Consider the following 13668-nt stretch of genomic DNA (forward strand, 5'->3'; position numbering starts at 1 on the left):
CTTCATGGAACTATTAAACCTATATTTAAAGGTACTTTATAAAAACATTTCATCACACATATTCTACATATAGTTACATAGGTATGGATAATGAGAAAAAGTGTCAATAGCTTATTGGAAACGCGAAGTCCGGGTGTGGCAACTTTGTCTTTTCAAAGAATCAACAACATATGGTCACCGGAAAATAGTCATGTGAACTTTATTAATATCGTCATAAGATTTATTATTGTTTGTGAAAAAGTTATTATTTATTATAAGAGTCCCAGGAATGACTCATTGTGAATCAGAACATGTGCTCTGAATTGTGTCAGGAAATAATTGAATGTGCATTTCTTGAAAATTGTAAATTGATTCATAGTTTCCCGTCATTTGAAAATAATTCATGTTTTTATAAAATTTAAAAGATAGTAATTTTTTGTATTTAAATGTTTAATTTCATTGAATTGTTGACTATAAACTTTGATTTTATTTCAAAGATTCAAGGATAACGGATGGAATTAAAGTGTTCACACAATAATAACTTTTTCCCAATGCGCCAAAAAAGCCGGTTGCCCGTGAACACGAAGCCAAAAATCAATCAATCAATGATAACCTCGAAGAAACCAAAATTACAAAAAGTTGTATAGGTAGGTTTTTTCTTAAAGGAATAATTTAAATTAAATTACAAATGTATTAATAACGGTTCACATTAAACTAGATTTATAACTACATGTAATATTAATTTATGGAAAAGAGTGCTGTTCTACGGAGTAACTTAGAAACTTTTTATATCCCAAATCATCACAACCATCATCATCATAATTCAATTAAATTAACTAGTTTCCACTAACAGGGTTTTTTTTTAAATGGTCACTCGTTTCCTATCAGTACAGGCACTTAATTTAAGATAACAAAAATAATTTTAAGCTGACCTTGTATACACAATAATGTCTACGGTATTTTGTATTTAATACGAATTTATCGAGTAACTTTGCCATAAGTGTGACCTTGATGTAAATAAATTCGAGGCTAGTTATAGAAGTGTCTTTAAGGCGGTGGTACCGTACCGTATGCGACGTGGCTTTTTCCTGTCTATTTCGGTTATACATTCATTATATAGAGGAATTTTATAATTAAAACATTCGACGAACTAAGGTGCAAAGTAAAATATTGAAAGATTCTAGAGAGATCTTATTTGAAAATAATTATCTATTGAAAAACTTTTAAAAAAAAAAAAAAATATTTTGAGATATGTGAAAGTCACATACTGGAGTGAACAAAATTAAGTCCGTTTTTTTAATACACAAACATCAAAATTGTCCAATATTTCAGCTGGTTAAAACTGGTTTATTCAATTGTTTCAGTTCAAATTTGATCACGCTATGTGACATAATCAGATCATTTATTGAAAACGAAAGCATGCACAAAAGTACAATTAATTAATAGTAAATATTTTGCTTGTTTTTTTACGAAATACTTTAAACTCCATTCCAATGTAAATTTTTGAAAACGTATATAAAAATAATAAAATGCACCAAGTACATAATTACCAACATATGTTTGCTTTAAAAAATATCAGTATTGCATTCACTAACACAAATATTTTTAAATGTGAAATTTAAATTGACATACTATATTTAGTCAAAGTTTGAAAATTTACCAATAAAAGTTTAAAACCAGTATTGTAGGAAAGCAGCCTCTTTCGTCGAATGTTGTTTATAGACTCGGCTGCGCCGGCGCCGGTTACAATGCGCGCCACGACAGGCAATACAGAGCAACCTTCCACGGGAACCGCACGTGTACCCGGGCATTTATAATAGATATATATTTTGTTAAGCTTTTAGAATCAGTTATTCCTTCAAGATGAGAAGTTTACTCGTCATCTTCGCCGTGTGCGCTTTAGGTAAGTTTTTCAGTTAACTTTTATACAGTTTTAATTTTAGAATCTCGAAAGTTCTTCTATTTAAAAATAAAGATGATATTTGTTTTTTTTTTATTTTTTTTTTATAATCTTACATTTTATAATATTTGTAATTATTCGTATATCATAAAATTTTAACGTGTCAAGAATTGTAAATAATTTATATATTAATTTATGTAAATAATATAACTGTAGTATCGATAATATTTAAATGAGTGTTTCGACAAAGACCAACTTTATGCAGCTTTAAGCTCCACACGAAGTAAAAGCTTAAAGCGTGAATTGCTTCATTGCGGTCACAACTATACATATTTACAAGATAATATACGCTGCTGGCTACGGCGTTTAAATATTAAATATAAGACGAAAATTCCTTTCCGATTTAAGGGTTATGAAAGTAACAGTAGCCAAGGACGCGTTGCGAATTCCTGCAGACTGTGGTTACAATTATATTAAACTTATTTATTACAAAATTACAAACTCTTTTTACTCTCGGTTACTCTCACTTGTGAAACAAAGAGGTTTAAACTGTAACGTAATAATGTTACGTCAAATAGATTGCTTTCTCCCTCGTGAATGTAATCTCATGTTATCAATCAATGTCAAATATACTCTAAAACATGACTCCACCCTCTCATTTGAACAGTTCATTTATGTATTAAGATTATTGAGTGTATGTCCTCAGGCAGTTGAAATAAGTTTGACTACAATTATTGTAACTTAAAGATTTATTTTCGTAACAATTTATACAAAAGAGTTTTATATTGAACTGCTTATTTATTTATTTTAAAAATAATTTGTTTAAATTGAATTATTTTAGAAAGCTCATTATTGTCTTCCTCTGTCGAACTCTAGACCGCAGACCTCGGAATAAGATCGCGTAACCTCTTTACCCGGAATAATATTTTTTTCATTTATAAACACGAAAAGGTTTTAAATAATTTCTAATTATCTTAAGATATTTGATTGTCAATGTAGAATAATAATAAAACGGTTAATAATAATAAACTAAAAAAAATATTTTTTTTATGATGCCCAAAAGATATACAAACAATTAACTTAGAATGCATAGTGTCTGTTTTAAATGAAGAAATAATAATAAATATAGTCTATTATTACTTGACAAAATATATATTATTAATTATAATAGTAAATTCAACAATGTACACCAATCGTCCTCCTTTCACGTGTCCTTACAAATGTTCTAGTAATTTCTTAATGTTCGTTTTGCAAGGGCAATTTTACTATTGAATGCTGTCACGGTATATCGGATTTTCGAAACCTATGAGGTAGCGTTATTGTGTTAAATGGCCTGTGTGTAAGTAGCGTGAATTGGAGCACTTTCGGCAATCGTGATCATGATTTTTTTTTTTCTAATATTTTAAAATGTAACGAATGAAAAGTTATTACGATATCGATAATCGTTATCGAATCTTTTATAAATAGAATTGATATTTCTATGTAAGACAAGATTGTTTAACTTTATAGCGTTTATTTCGCAATTATTAAATTACTCGTTTTGTATAAACGATATAATTAACGGAACAAATTACAGTCGAAAGCTGAATTCAATTGTAACCTAAATATGGATTAATGCATTTAGATGACGATACATATACATATATTTATTTTACTAAGCTAAACTTATCAAAATAAAGCTTTTCCTTGCAGAAACATACAAAGCTATAAATTCTCATATCACTGTACCATTTTAATGTATATAATATTGTGTTAAAATAATTTTTCGAACAGTTTCAGCCCAAGATTTCGAATGCCCGGATAAAAGTGGCTTCTATCCAGATCCCTACCAATGTGACCTTTACTACAGATGCAGCAGAGGTTAGTATCGTGTGTCGAAAGGTCAACGGGTTCTGACATGTCGCTTTAAATGTCATTTACCTTCATACACATGATTGCACACGCAGTATCATTAATTATTATTTAACATATTAATTTAACAGCGCGCAATTGGCTAATTTCATACTAATGACATTAATTTTATTAATATTATATTTACGGAAAGTTTTATGCAAATAAGTTATAAAACTTTCCGTCGTTTTATATAAATATTTATAACCATAGAACATACGGTAGCGAAATGACATAATAGATAAACAACTTATTTTGTTTTATGTGTTTTAGTATATAATTTACTTTTAGTTTTATGTTAATGCCAAGGATAAAACATTTTTATTGGCTTTAGAAGGTTATGATAATTACAAGAACCATCCTGATTATTGTTATATCATAATAATATTAAGCGAGCTCGTAAAATCTCACTGTTGGGTTTTATCTTCTATTTGGAGAAAGTTTATGTATTTTGCCATCACGCTATCGTAACGTGGGACATAGTATATGTAGGCTTCTTTACGTTATTTTAATAACTCAACAGAGGTGCCGTCGGAGTAGTTGTTATATCATATTTGCATTAGAATAATGTTATTTTAATGTGTGTACATATTTGGGTTGTCCAAATATTATTTGAACTATGCAAGCTCCGATGACGTAAGATGAAATATAAACACAAATTAAGCACACGAAAACTCATTAATGCATAGACGTATCCTATTTAAAAGAACATTCTATAATAGTATAAAAATAGTATTTATTAAAAAAATATATATCAAATAATTTGTCATTTCTAAAACGTTTATCTGAAGATTATATCGAAATGTTTTTTTTTTATGTCGTTTACATTTCACTTTCACTTGAACGTAACTTAAGATAAAGGGTAAATATAATACAAATCTTAATTATCATAGTCGTTATACAGTCATATGCATATATTTCATACAAGGTCACATATCATATGAAATCGACATAAAAAATAATAGATAGTATGAAATAAATTCCTACACGTTGCATATATGAATTAATTTTACAAACAAGGGTCACTGGTCTCAATACCAGCTTAGCAATTAAGTTCTAGGTTAGATCGCAAGTGAAGATAAGCAGAAAAATGTATTGCTCAACTAATTTATATTATTGCATGTAATATTAATTTCCCTAGAAATTTATGACATTATTTTAGTGAGAACTTTTCACGTATTACGTAAATTATAATCTACAGCTCTCTTGTTATGTTAACATATTTCTGTTCGTGCGTATTGTAACGAATACTAATATGTTTCATGTATTTTAGAAAATACAGTAATAGTGAATACGGCGAAAGCACAAAGCACTACAATGGAATACAAAACATCGTTTTGTTACAGATTTTTTCGTGTTGTTTCTCGCTTTATTTTAAAATTTAAATCACATTATTGCTTTCCACGTAGGAACGTGCTTGAAATATTATTGATAATTTAAAGTTAATTTATAGTTTGGAGTATACTGCATCAGTGAATACTAACTTTTTTTTTCTTAAAAAAAAATACTGCTTATATTTATGTAGTTTGTAAATATTAACAGTACAAAACAGAATGATGAAATTATTACTACTTTCATAATGAAGATAGAGAACAGCGAAAATATGTCAAGTTAAATTTAGCAACTATTAATAAATCCATCTCACGGTGTATGTCACAGAATTTTGTTTATTCTCCAGGAAAATCAGAAACAAAGCTCTGCCCAGACGGTTTAGTTTTCGCCGATGAAAACCCTCACAAGGAACTCTGCGACATTCCTTCTAACGTCGACTGTGGAGACAGGAAAGAACTGCGTAAGTATATAGAATCATAATAGGTAAAAAATATTATAAAATAATTAATTATTAAAGAAGGTAATTATAACGAAAGGGACAAATACACTGAATAGATGAATTTTAATCAAAGGTACTACTACTATAGATAGGTATTAAAAATTGGGTAGTAGATTCATGACATCTTATACAATTTGTGAGCAGTAAGTGTTAAACATAAAATTTTAATAAATATTCCGATTTGATTGAGTATAATTTCACAATTTCTTTTTACAAGCTTTTATTTAACATCAACTTTCTCTTTGGGTAAAATTTAGCAACTAAATTTTAAACCAGTTTCAACCAACCGACTGAGCAGAGAAATTTTGGTTATAGAGATGATGCAATTATTTATTTGTACATCTAATATATCTATCGCCAAAATGTATGTGCCACATCCATACATGTAAAAGCTTACTCGCAGGTTAAGTGCATTAGTGTACAAAAGCTTGATTTAAAGAAAAGTTATTATGTAATGGTTGTATATTGAAACATCACGTCATCACCAACGAACTTTATTCTTTTATAACCAGAATGGTACTAACTCAACTTCCTTTCAATTCCCTTTTTTAAATAAAAACTTACAATAATAATTAAAAATAAACTTTGAGAAAACAAAGTAATACATAACAAATTAAAAACATAAGAACTCTATGTAATTTTAATAACTAAATTTTCCTTATATTGGTTTTAATAAATAAAAACAAAATATGGACCAACAGATTTGGTTATTTATGTAGAACTTAAAAAGTGATTCCAATTTGACATTAGATATAAATTGTCGCTAAAATCAATCAAATACTAGTTAAATAAAAGTTGAACTATTTTCTTTTCAGAGGAACCTAAGCCCACGAAAGGTTGCCCCAGGCAAAACGGATACTTCAAACACCCCGATCCTCAGGTATTTTAATTGTCATCGCTTATATAACAGCAACACGTATATTAAAAATTTTATGATGATCTGACGAAACCTTATTCAGCGAAGGCATATGTAATTGTCAATCGAGAAAATTCTTTTTTTAAATTTATTTTATTAGAGCAACTTTTTTTTTTATTAGTTTAAAAATAAACTAACCTAACTAAACTTTATATATAAAACTATATTTTAAATATGTTAGGCATGTGACAAATTCTACTATTGTTCGGACGGTGTTCCCAACGAGCTGCCTTGCCCTCCTGGCCTCTACTTCGACGAGGAATCCTCAAACTGCGACTGGAAAGAATCTGTACAAAGGCAATGCGACCAGATTACAAAGGGTACGCAGATAGTTCTTATACAATTTTAAAAAATATAATTAATAAATTATTTATCAAATCACACGTATCATCAATATGATATCATAATTTTTATTCATAATAATAATTAAATCGAAGCAATCTTTGTATTATTATTACTATTTTTATTTTTTATTCAACTTCACTTTAATGAGACTAATGTAACGATCGTATGTTTTATTTTTTTTGTGTTTTCGAATTCGAATTATTTAATTTTCGCCGGACAATTACAACAATCAATAATTCCCTAATAAAACGTTCAAAATGAAGATCCAGAGAGTCATGAATACAGTAAATATCAATGTAATGCATATACCTCTAAAAATATATTGTTTTATAGTTTGGCTAGAAACACTAGAAGGTAATCACAAGAATTTGTTAAAATATTTTCTTATATATTGTTACAGACGTTTTAGATGATGGTTTCTCTTGCCCCGATGGTGAAGTGATGGGGCCCAATGGACGTGCTCTGCCTCACCCCACTTTCCCCCATCCCGAAGACTGCCAGAAGTTCTACATTTGCCGTAACGGAGTCCAACCCCAAAAAGGCAGCTGCCCCTCAGGAAAAGTGTACAACGAAGACACATTTATGTGTGATGACGCCGAAAAGGTTCCCGGATGGTAAGAAATTACAAAGAATTCAGATGTTTTTTCAAATTAACAATAAATAAAAATATGTAATATAACTTAAAAAAATAAAAATTGTAAATGTGCATGTATATAATATTTATATTATTTATATTATAAAATTCAGCAAAGCTATTCGGAAAAGGAAACATTTAAGTATTTAGTATTTATGTAGATAGACGTTTTTAAATACTTAAACACTTATGTATTTAACGAAAAAAACTTTTCTAATAACCTAATGATACCCGGCCATTAATGCTTCCTGAGGTAAAACGAATTAACTAATTGTTTTTTTTTTCAGTGAAAATTACTATGAAGGCCAACCAATTGAGAAAAACAAGACACCGAAGAAGGCGTAACAATTAGATAATAAGTTTAATTAATTAATAATGTTAAAGTTTAAATAAATAGTTATACGGATAATTTTCTTGTATTACTTTGAAGACCTCCTATATTGATCTACTAAATTTATTTAACTGCATTGAACTGTCCTCGCACAACCACTCTGTGGAACCAGCTTTCGCCGGCGGTTTTTCCGAACCGATACGACTTGGGAACCTTCAAGAAAAGAGCGTACTTATTTCTTAAAGGCCGGCAACGCACCTGTAACCCCCCTGGTGTTGCAGATGTCCATGGGCGGTGGTAGTCGCTTTCCATCAGGTGAGCCTCCTGCTCGTTTGCCCCCTATACCATAAAAAAAAAAAAAACTTTGTTTTCTTTAACATACATAACTTCATACATATATTTATCACCTAGGACATCAACACAAATTAATTCGGATTTAATCGCGATTTACTTTTCTATTGTCATGGCGGCAGACAGAATTAAACTAAAAAAAAAAGTACAAATAATTACGATTAGTAATAAAAATAAATCAGCATACATAAAAATAAAATTGACATACCAAGTATATTAGAATTACAAGAAAAATTTTTTAATATTAATTACAACTATTTTCGTATTATCACAATTATGACTTAATTATATAAATAAATAAATATTGGAAAACATCACATCACATACATTACTGATCTGATCCTGATCCCAATGTAAGTAACTAAAGCACTTGTGTTATGGAAAGTCAGAAGTAACGACGGTACCACATACACCCAGACCCAAGACGTCGATGTAGAAATCGTTCATTAGTTTTCTATGTTAGAAAACTAATGAACGATTTCTACATCGACTCGGCCGGGAATCGAACCTGGGACCTCGGAGTTGCGTACCCATGAAAACCGGTGTACACACTACTCGACCACGGAGGTCGTCAAACTACATTAATTATATGATTTTCAAAGCAAAATATAATATAGAATATTATGTATAACAAAACTTGTCAATTAGTACATACTATTTAAGTAAAATAATAAAAAGCTATAATTCTATGTACATATTATTATTTATAATAGTATCGGTGGTCGGGCAAATCTGCCATCAGATGGTAAGTGGTCACTACTGCACATAGACATTATTGCCGTATGAAATTATAACCATAACTAATGCGCCACCAACTTTAGGAACGAAGATGTTATATCGCTCGTGCCTGTAGTTACACTAGCTTACTCACCCTTCCCTTCAAACACACCACAATAAGTATCGCTGCTTGGCGTTAGTAGGTTTGATAATATATCGTCCCTGAAAGTCAACAAGTACCTACTCCACGCTTTTTATCATCTTACAAAGATCTCTTGTTGAATATGACTTATTTATTAATGCTATTTTTTAATTGGCAAAGTTTTAAATATAAAATCGACTCTGCGTCATAATTATCGAGTGCACCAGGAAAGGTGATTGATATTATTTTACAAACTTTTTGTGGGGTTTGTATAATTAGATTGCTTTGTTACTACAAAAAAATATAAAATTAAAATATAAATAACGTAAATGATACTAATAACCGAATTATCAGTATTTTCTAGGCAAACGATGCAATAACAACTTGTTATATTAACGGTAAACTGAAAATAATTTTAGTCGCCTGTTCTTATGAAGCATAAGACTCAATGGTACTTTTAAAAATATCAATCCAATCACAAAAACTAGCTTAGACAACAGAATGCGTCTAAAAATTGAAGGCTATTTATCGGATACACCTTGCTGCCGCCGTTGCACCCGTATCGTCTGTCGCTGTTCTTGCTTAGCACACGTTGCTACTGTTTGAAAGATTAGTGGACTTAGTTACTATTACTGCTCCTTAGAATCATAGCAGCATAAAGCAGAGCTATATTCTATAGAACATTCGTCAATATATAGCCTATATAACACAAAAAAACGATTTAATCTTTTTGAGATGAGCGTACTGATAAAACTTATAATACTGGTAATTTACACTAAGGTACGAATACTACTAAACGTGAGAACTACTCTTATGAATATATTTCAAATTCAAATGGGACGAGACATCTTCATTAAAATTGCACAAAGATCGACGAACGTCAATCGTATATTATTTCTCTTTGGAAAATGTTTACCATCTTAAAAAAAAAATTTTTTTTGATGATTTTCGATATCCCTAAATGGTATACGTAACGGTAAGTTTATATGTTATTCCAAGTAATAACATGAATAATCTTTTAAATGCTTGAAACAAAAAGGCTTACCTGTGCTATAATCAATTATATTGAATTGATTGTTATAAAATTGTGTTCGTCAACCATGGACATTGGTGCTGTAAGAAATATAAACCATTCAAGCATACATCGCCAATGCGCCACATCTTAGGAGCTAAGGTGTTATGTCCTTTGTGTCTGTAGTTACACTGGCTCACTCGCCCTCAAATTGGTAGTTAAGGGCGATAGAATGTTTGATTGCACAAGGCCTGGCTAATATTTCTTACAGCGCCACTGTCTATGGACGGTAGTGACCAATTACCATCAGGTAGCCCATTAGCTCATCGGCCTACCGATATCATAAAAAAAAAAATCATTCAAAATCAGATTATATGAAAACCATGCAAATCAATCCAATGCTCGTCCGCTTACCGATATCATAAAAAAAAGATTACAGTAGATTAAGATATCAATAGAATAAAATTAATCGTATGTACTAGTATAGTATGTAAACCAGTTTGAGAAAAAGAAAACATAAATATATCAGTAATACTAAAAACAATAATTGTAAATTTTAAATAATAATATATTTTACATTTTCAAACAACGCTTTTATCATTTTATATATTTATTTTATATTAGCAAAGTAATAATGTAAAGTAAGAGGAATTTTATCGACGCCCACTTCGGTGTTAAATTACGATTTCTCAACAAACACAAATTTGTAGAAACGTTCATTTTGTTCTTAAACGGCGAGGTACAGTAAATGAGAAATGTTGAAGTGTTAAGACATTATTGCTTGTAACACCACCAGAGGATATACTGTGTATGTATATTGTATATAAATTCTACACAAGGCTGATCGACTACGTTTCCTTTGTGTCTACGAGTCGGTCCGGTTCTCTTTCATCAACTGATATTGCGAAACTGTTACAATTAGCTTTATCGATCATTATTTGTATTAAGCACTTTAGTGTTACTATTTAATACTTTTTGTTTGTGTCCTTATTAATAAGTTTCAGGTAACGAGAATTATATTGAGAGTCAATATCTTTTTTTATCTTTTAATGAGCTTTAAATGTCCACGTTAATTATTTTATTATTTCTTATGTGTTATTCAAAGGTTCGTTCGTGTTCAATTGTTCTTTTCATCGTATCGTTTGCCAGTGGAGTAGAATACGTCCAGTCTATCTCTTTTTTTTCAATATATGTGGTATTCTAAATTAAATTTAACTAATCTAAATTTATGCCCGTCAGGCAGGCTGCCAGCCATAAAAGTCTGTCAAATAAGTTTTCATGCTTTAACATTTTATTTCGTCTTGTTGGGAAAACTCTCTCCTCACTTAAAGTGGGGGTTAAAGTGGGGTACTCTTGGGTTTAGTTTATCACAATACGCACTAAAACCCAGTGGTATCACGGTATCGCTTGCTTATGTTATAGTGACGTCCCGGGGTACCTGGTAATAGAGAATCCTCTTTCCTCACGACGCTTACGACTAGAATAAAGGTGCATAGGTCTAAAGCCTTCAGCTTTTCAACGAAGCAGGTCAGCGGAGGCATACTCCTCACGTTCTCACTCCGCGTTCGATGGCATTAATCATGATCGACAGCGAGAGATTGTGACCGACTATTGCTCAATGCCTCTGGGCCCTCACGAGGCACACTATGATTAGCGTGTGGTTCATCGTGTCCAGTAACTGGGCGCTGTCTTACTAAGCTAGAGCTAATTGCCCTGATTTGCCCCACTACATACACATTGGTGTATAGAAGCTAGCATGGTGATTACGGTTAAGTAAAAGGCGGTGTATGGCAGTCAGCAGCAGCATTGTGGAGCTTCGGTGCCAGTTGGACAAAAACAGTCCTAAGATCTTTGCCCAGGATCAAACCCACATACCTCATCTAGGTTTATACCTTTACGTTGGATACACGGTCCATACTTGTACACTGCGCAGACAGGAAGTGGATACGAGCGGATCAATCAGTAGTTCGATTTGAAATGAAAATAAAATACTATTAAAGTAGTATATATATTGGACTTGATGTTAATAATTCTTATGTAAATAAAATATATAACAGAAGAATATATCATGTTTTTAAACCTCCACTAAAAAGCAAATAATTAGTATTGAATTCCCATTGCTTCCATTATTTTATTTTGGTTCTCATATGATTGATAATCTGTGATAATTAGCAATAGTGTATTTAGGCAATAATACACCAAGCTGTTACAATTTTAAGCCAATCCCAGTTCGGTAACATTAATTACGTTAGGTCCAACACAACAACCAGTTTTATTGCTAGTATCTCTACCCTTAATTAACTAATATTTTGCAATACAACGTCGGACGTGAATTGGAATTCGCTTTTACTTTCATTCAAACTTTAGTAATAATCGATAAATATATCCGTTTTTTATGTTACATATAATTAAAGAATAACATATTTTACAATTCTTTGTTTTAATTGCAATTAATTTGAATGTTAAGACATTCGAACATTTGGTAAGGATAATTCATTCCTTAGTTTTAAGATTTAATACAAATGGTATCAAACCATTGTCTTATTATTTAAATTTAGTTTAATATTATTATAGTTTCAAGATAAATATATGAACATACATTATATCTCTTGAAAAACATATGATAGCGAATCATCACGATCATATGTTTCATGTTGTTGTCAAGTCTCCTACTTAGATTTGGGTCACAGTGCTCAATCTGTCCCTTATTCTAGCACAGACATCTGCTCAGTACACATGTAGAGAGATGGATAGATAGATAATTAGTAAAGTATAGTAATAACGGAAACTTTTGCTTACAGTTAATAGCACGAGAGATGAACTTTTGCAACTCGTCACGACGGGAAAAGTTTCCAGACGAATGGTTAGGGTAGGTCGTAGGAGAATTTCCTGGCTATACAACATCCAGGAATGTGCGAGAATTGCAAGAGCCGCTGAGTTATTTCGCTTCGAATTGAATAAGGAGGAATATACGAAACTAAGTTCCAACTTTCCCTAGTCTGAGAGGCTCTCAAAAGAAGGAAATATACTATAGTACAGATGCATTCTATATTTCCATTTTAGCGACAAGGCCGATATAATAACTTTAAATCTAAGGCCAGCCGAACTAAAATATTTTTACTAAATAAAACGTTGCGCGGCGTTTGGTAAGATAAAAGAAGTATATAAAATAAGAATAAGAAAGAATAAGAATAACTGCCTCTAGTTATCTATTAATAAAAATGGTCATTACTTATTATAGAGTAATGTAGAATTGAAGGTCCAATAAAATAATCGAAGTTACCAACTGCCTCACCGAGACTACTACCAAAATAAGTAAAAAATACATAATACGTATTTGACAACCATAATCTTTTAGAATTAGTTTAGAGTAAAATACAACACACAGGTCAAAATACGAAATTAAATTTATTAATATTAACTTAATTAATATTTATTTTACCACATATATTATATAATTTTCGAAATTTGAAAGTAGAGATATCTGATTATTGCATAAACAAGTAGGATATGCTTGTTTCGCTCAAAAAATTAACCAACTTTGATTGAGTTTTATTTAAACAAATTATTCGTTATAGTTAAAATTCTATGAAATGAATTAACGTCCTCAATAATAAATT

The 13668-nt window shown here is 30.7% G+C and overlaps 1 protein-coding gene across 1 annotated transcript; it reads left to right on the forward strand.

The window, feature by feature from the left end:
* Nucleotides 1–1751: 1751 nt before the first annotated feature.
* On the forward strand, nucleotides 1752–7902 carry LOC125072274 (protein obstructor-E-like). Its single transcript, XM_047682836.1, has 7 exons — nucleotides 1752–1882; nucleotides 3653–3739; nucleotides 5448–5561; nucleotides 6416–6480; nucleotides 6698–6836; nucleotides 7262–7475; nucleotides 7783–7902. The coding sequence occupies exons 1-7, from the start codon at nucleotides 1843–1845 to the stop codon at nucleotides 7838–7840; spliced, it is 717 nt and encodes a 238-aa protein (XP_047538792.1). The 5' UTR covers nucleotides 1752–1842; the 3' UTR covers nucleotides 7841–7902.
* Nucleotides 7903–13668: the final 5766 nt, after the last annotated feature.

Source organism: Vanessa atalanta, chromosome 2 (genome assembly GCF_905147765.1).
Source record: "Vanessa atalanta chromosome 2, ilVanAtal1.2, whole genome shotgun sequence".
NCBI classification, from domain to species: domain Eukaryota; kingdom Metazoa; phylum Arthropoda; class Insecta; order Lepidoptera; family Nymphalidae; genus Vanessa; species Vanessa atalanta.

Excerpts from the sequence above, each read along its gene's own strand:
- LOC125072274 (XM_047682836.1), top strand. The coding sequence starts at position 1,843 with ATGAGAAGTTTACTCGTCATCTTCGCCGTGTGCGCTTTAG. Across the intron at positions 1,883-3,652 it reads CTTCGCCGTGTGCGCTTTAG|TTTCAGCCCAAGATTTCGAA; the intron begins GTAAGTTTTTCA and ends TTTTTCGAACAG. Across the intron at positions 3,740-5,447 it reads TTACTACAGATGCAGCAGAG|GAAAATCAGAAACAAAGCTC; the intron begins GTTAGTATCGTG and ends TTTATTCTCCAG.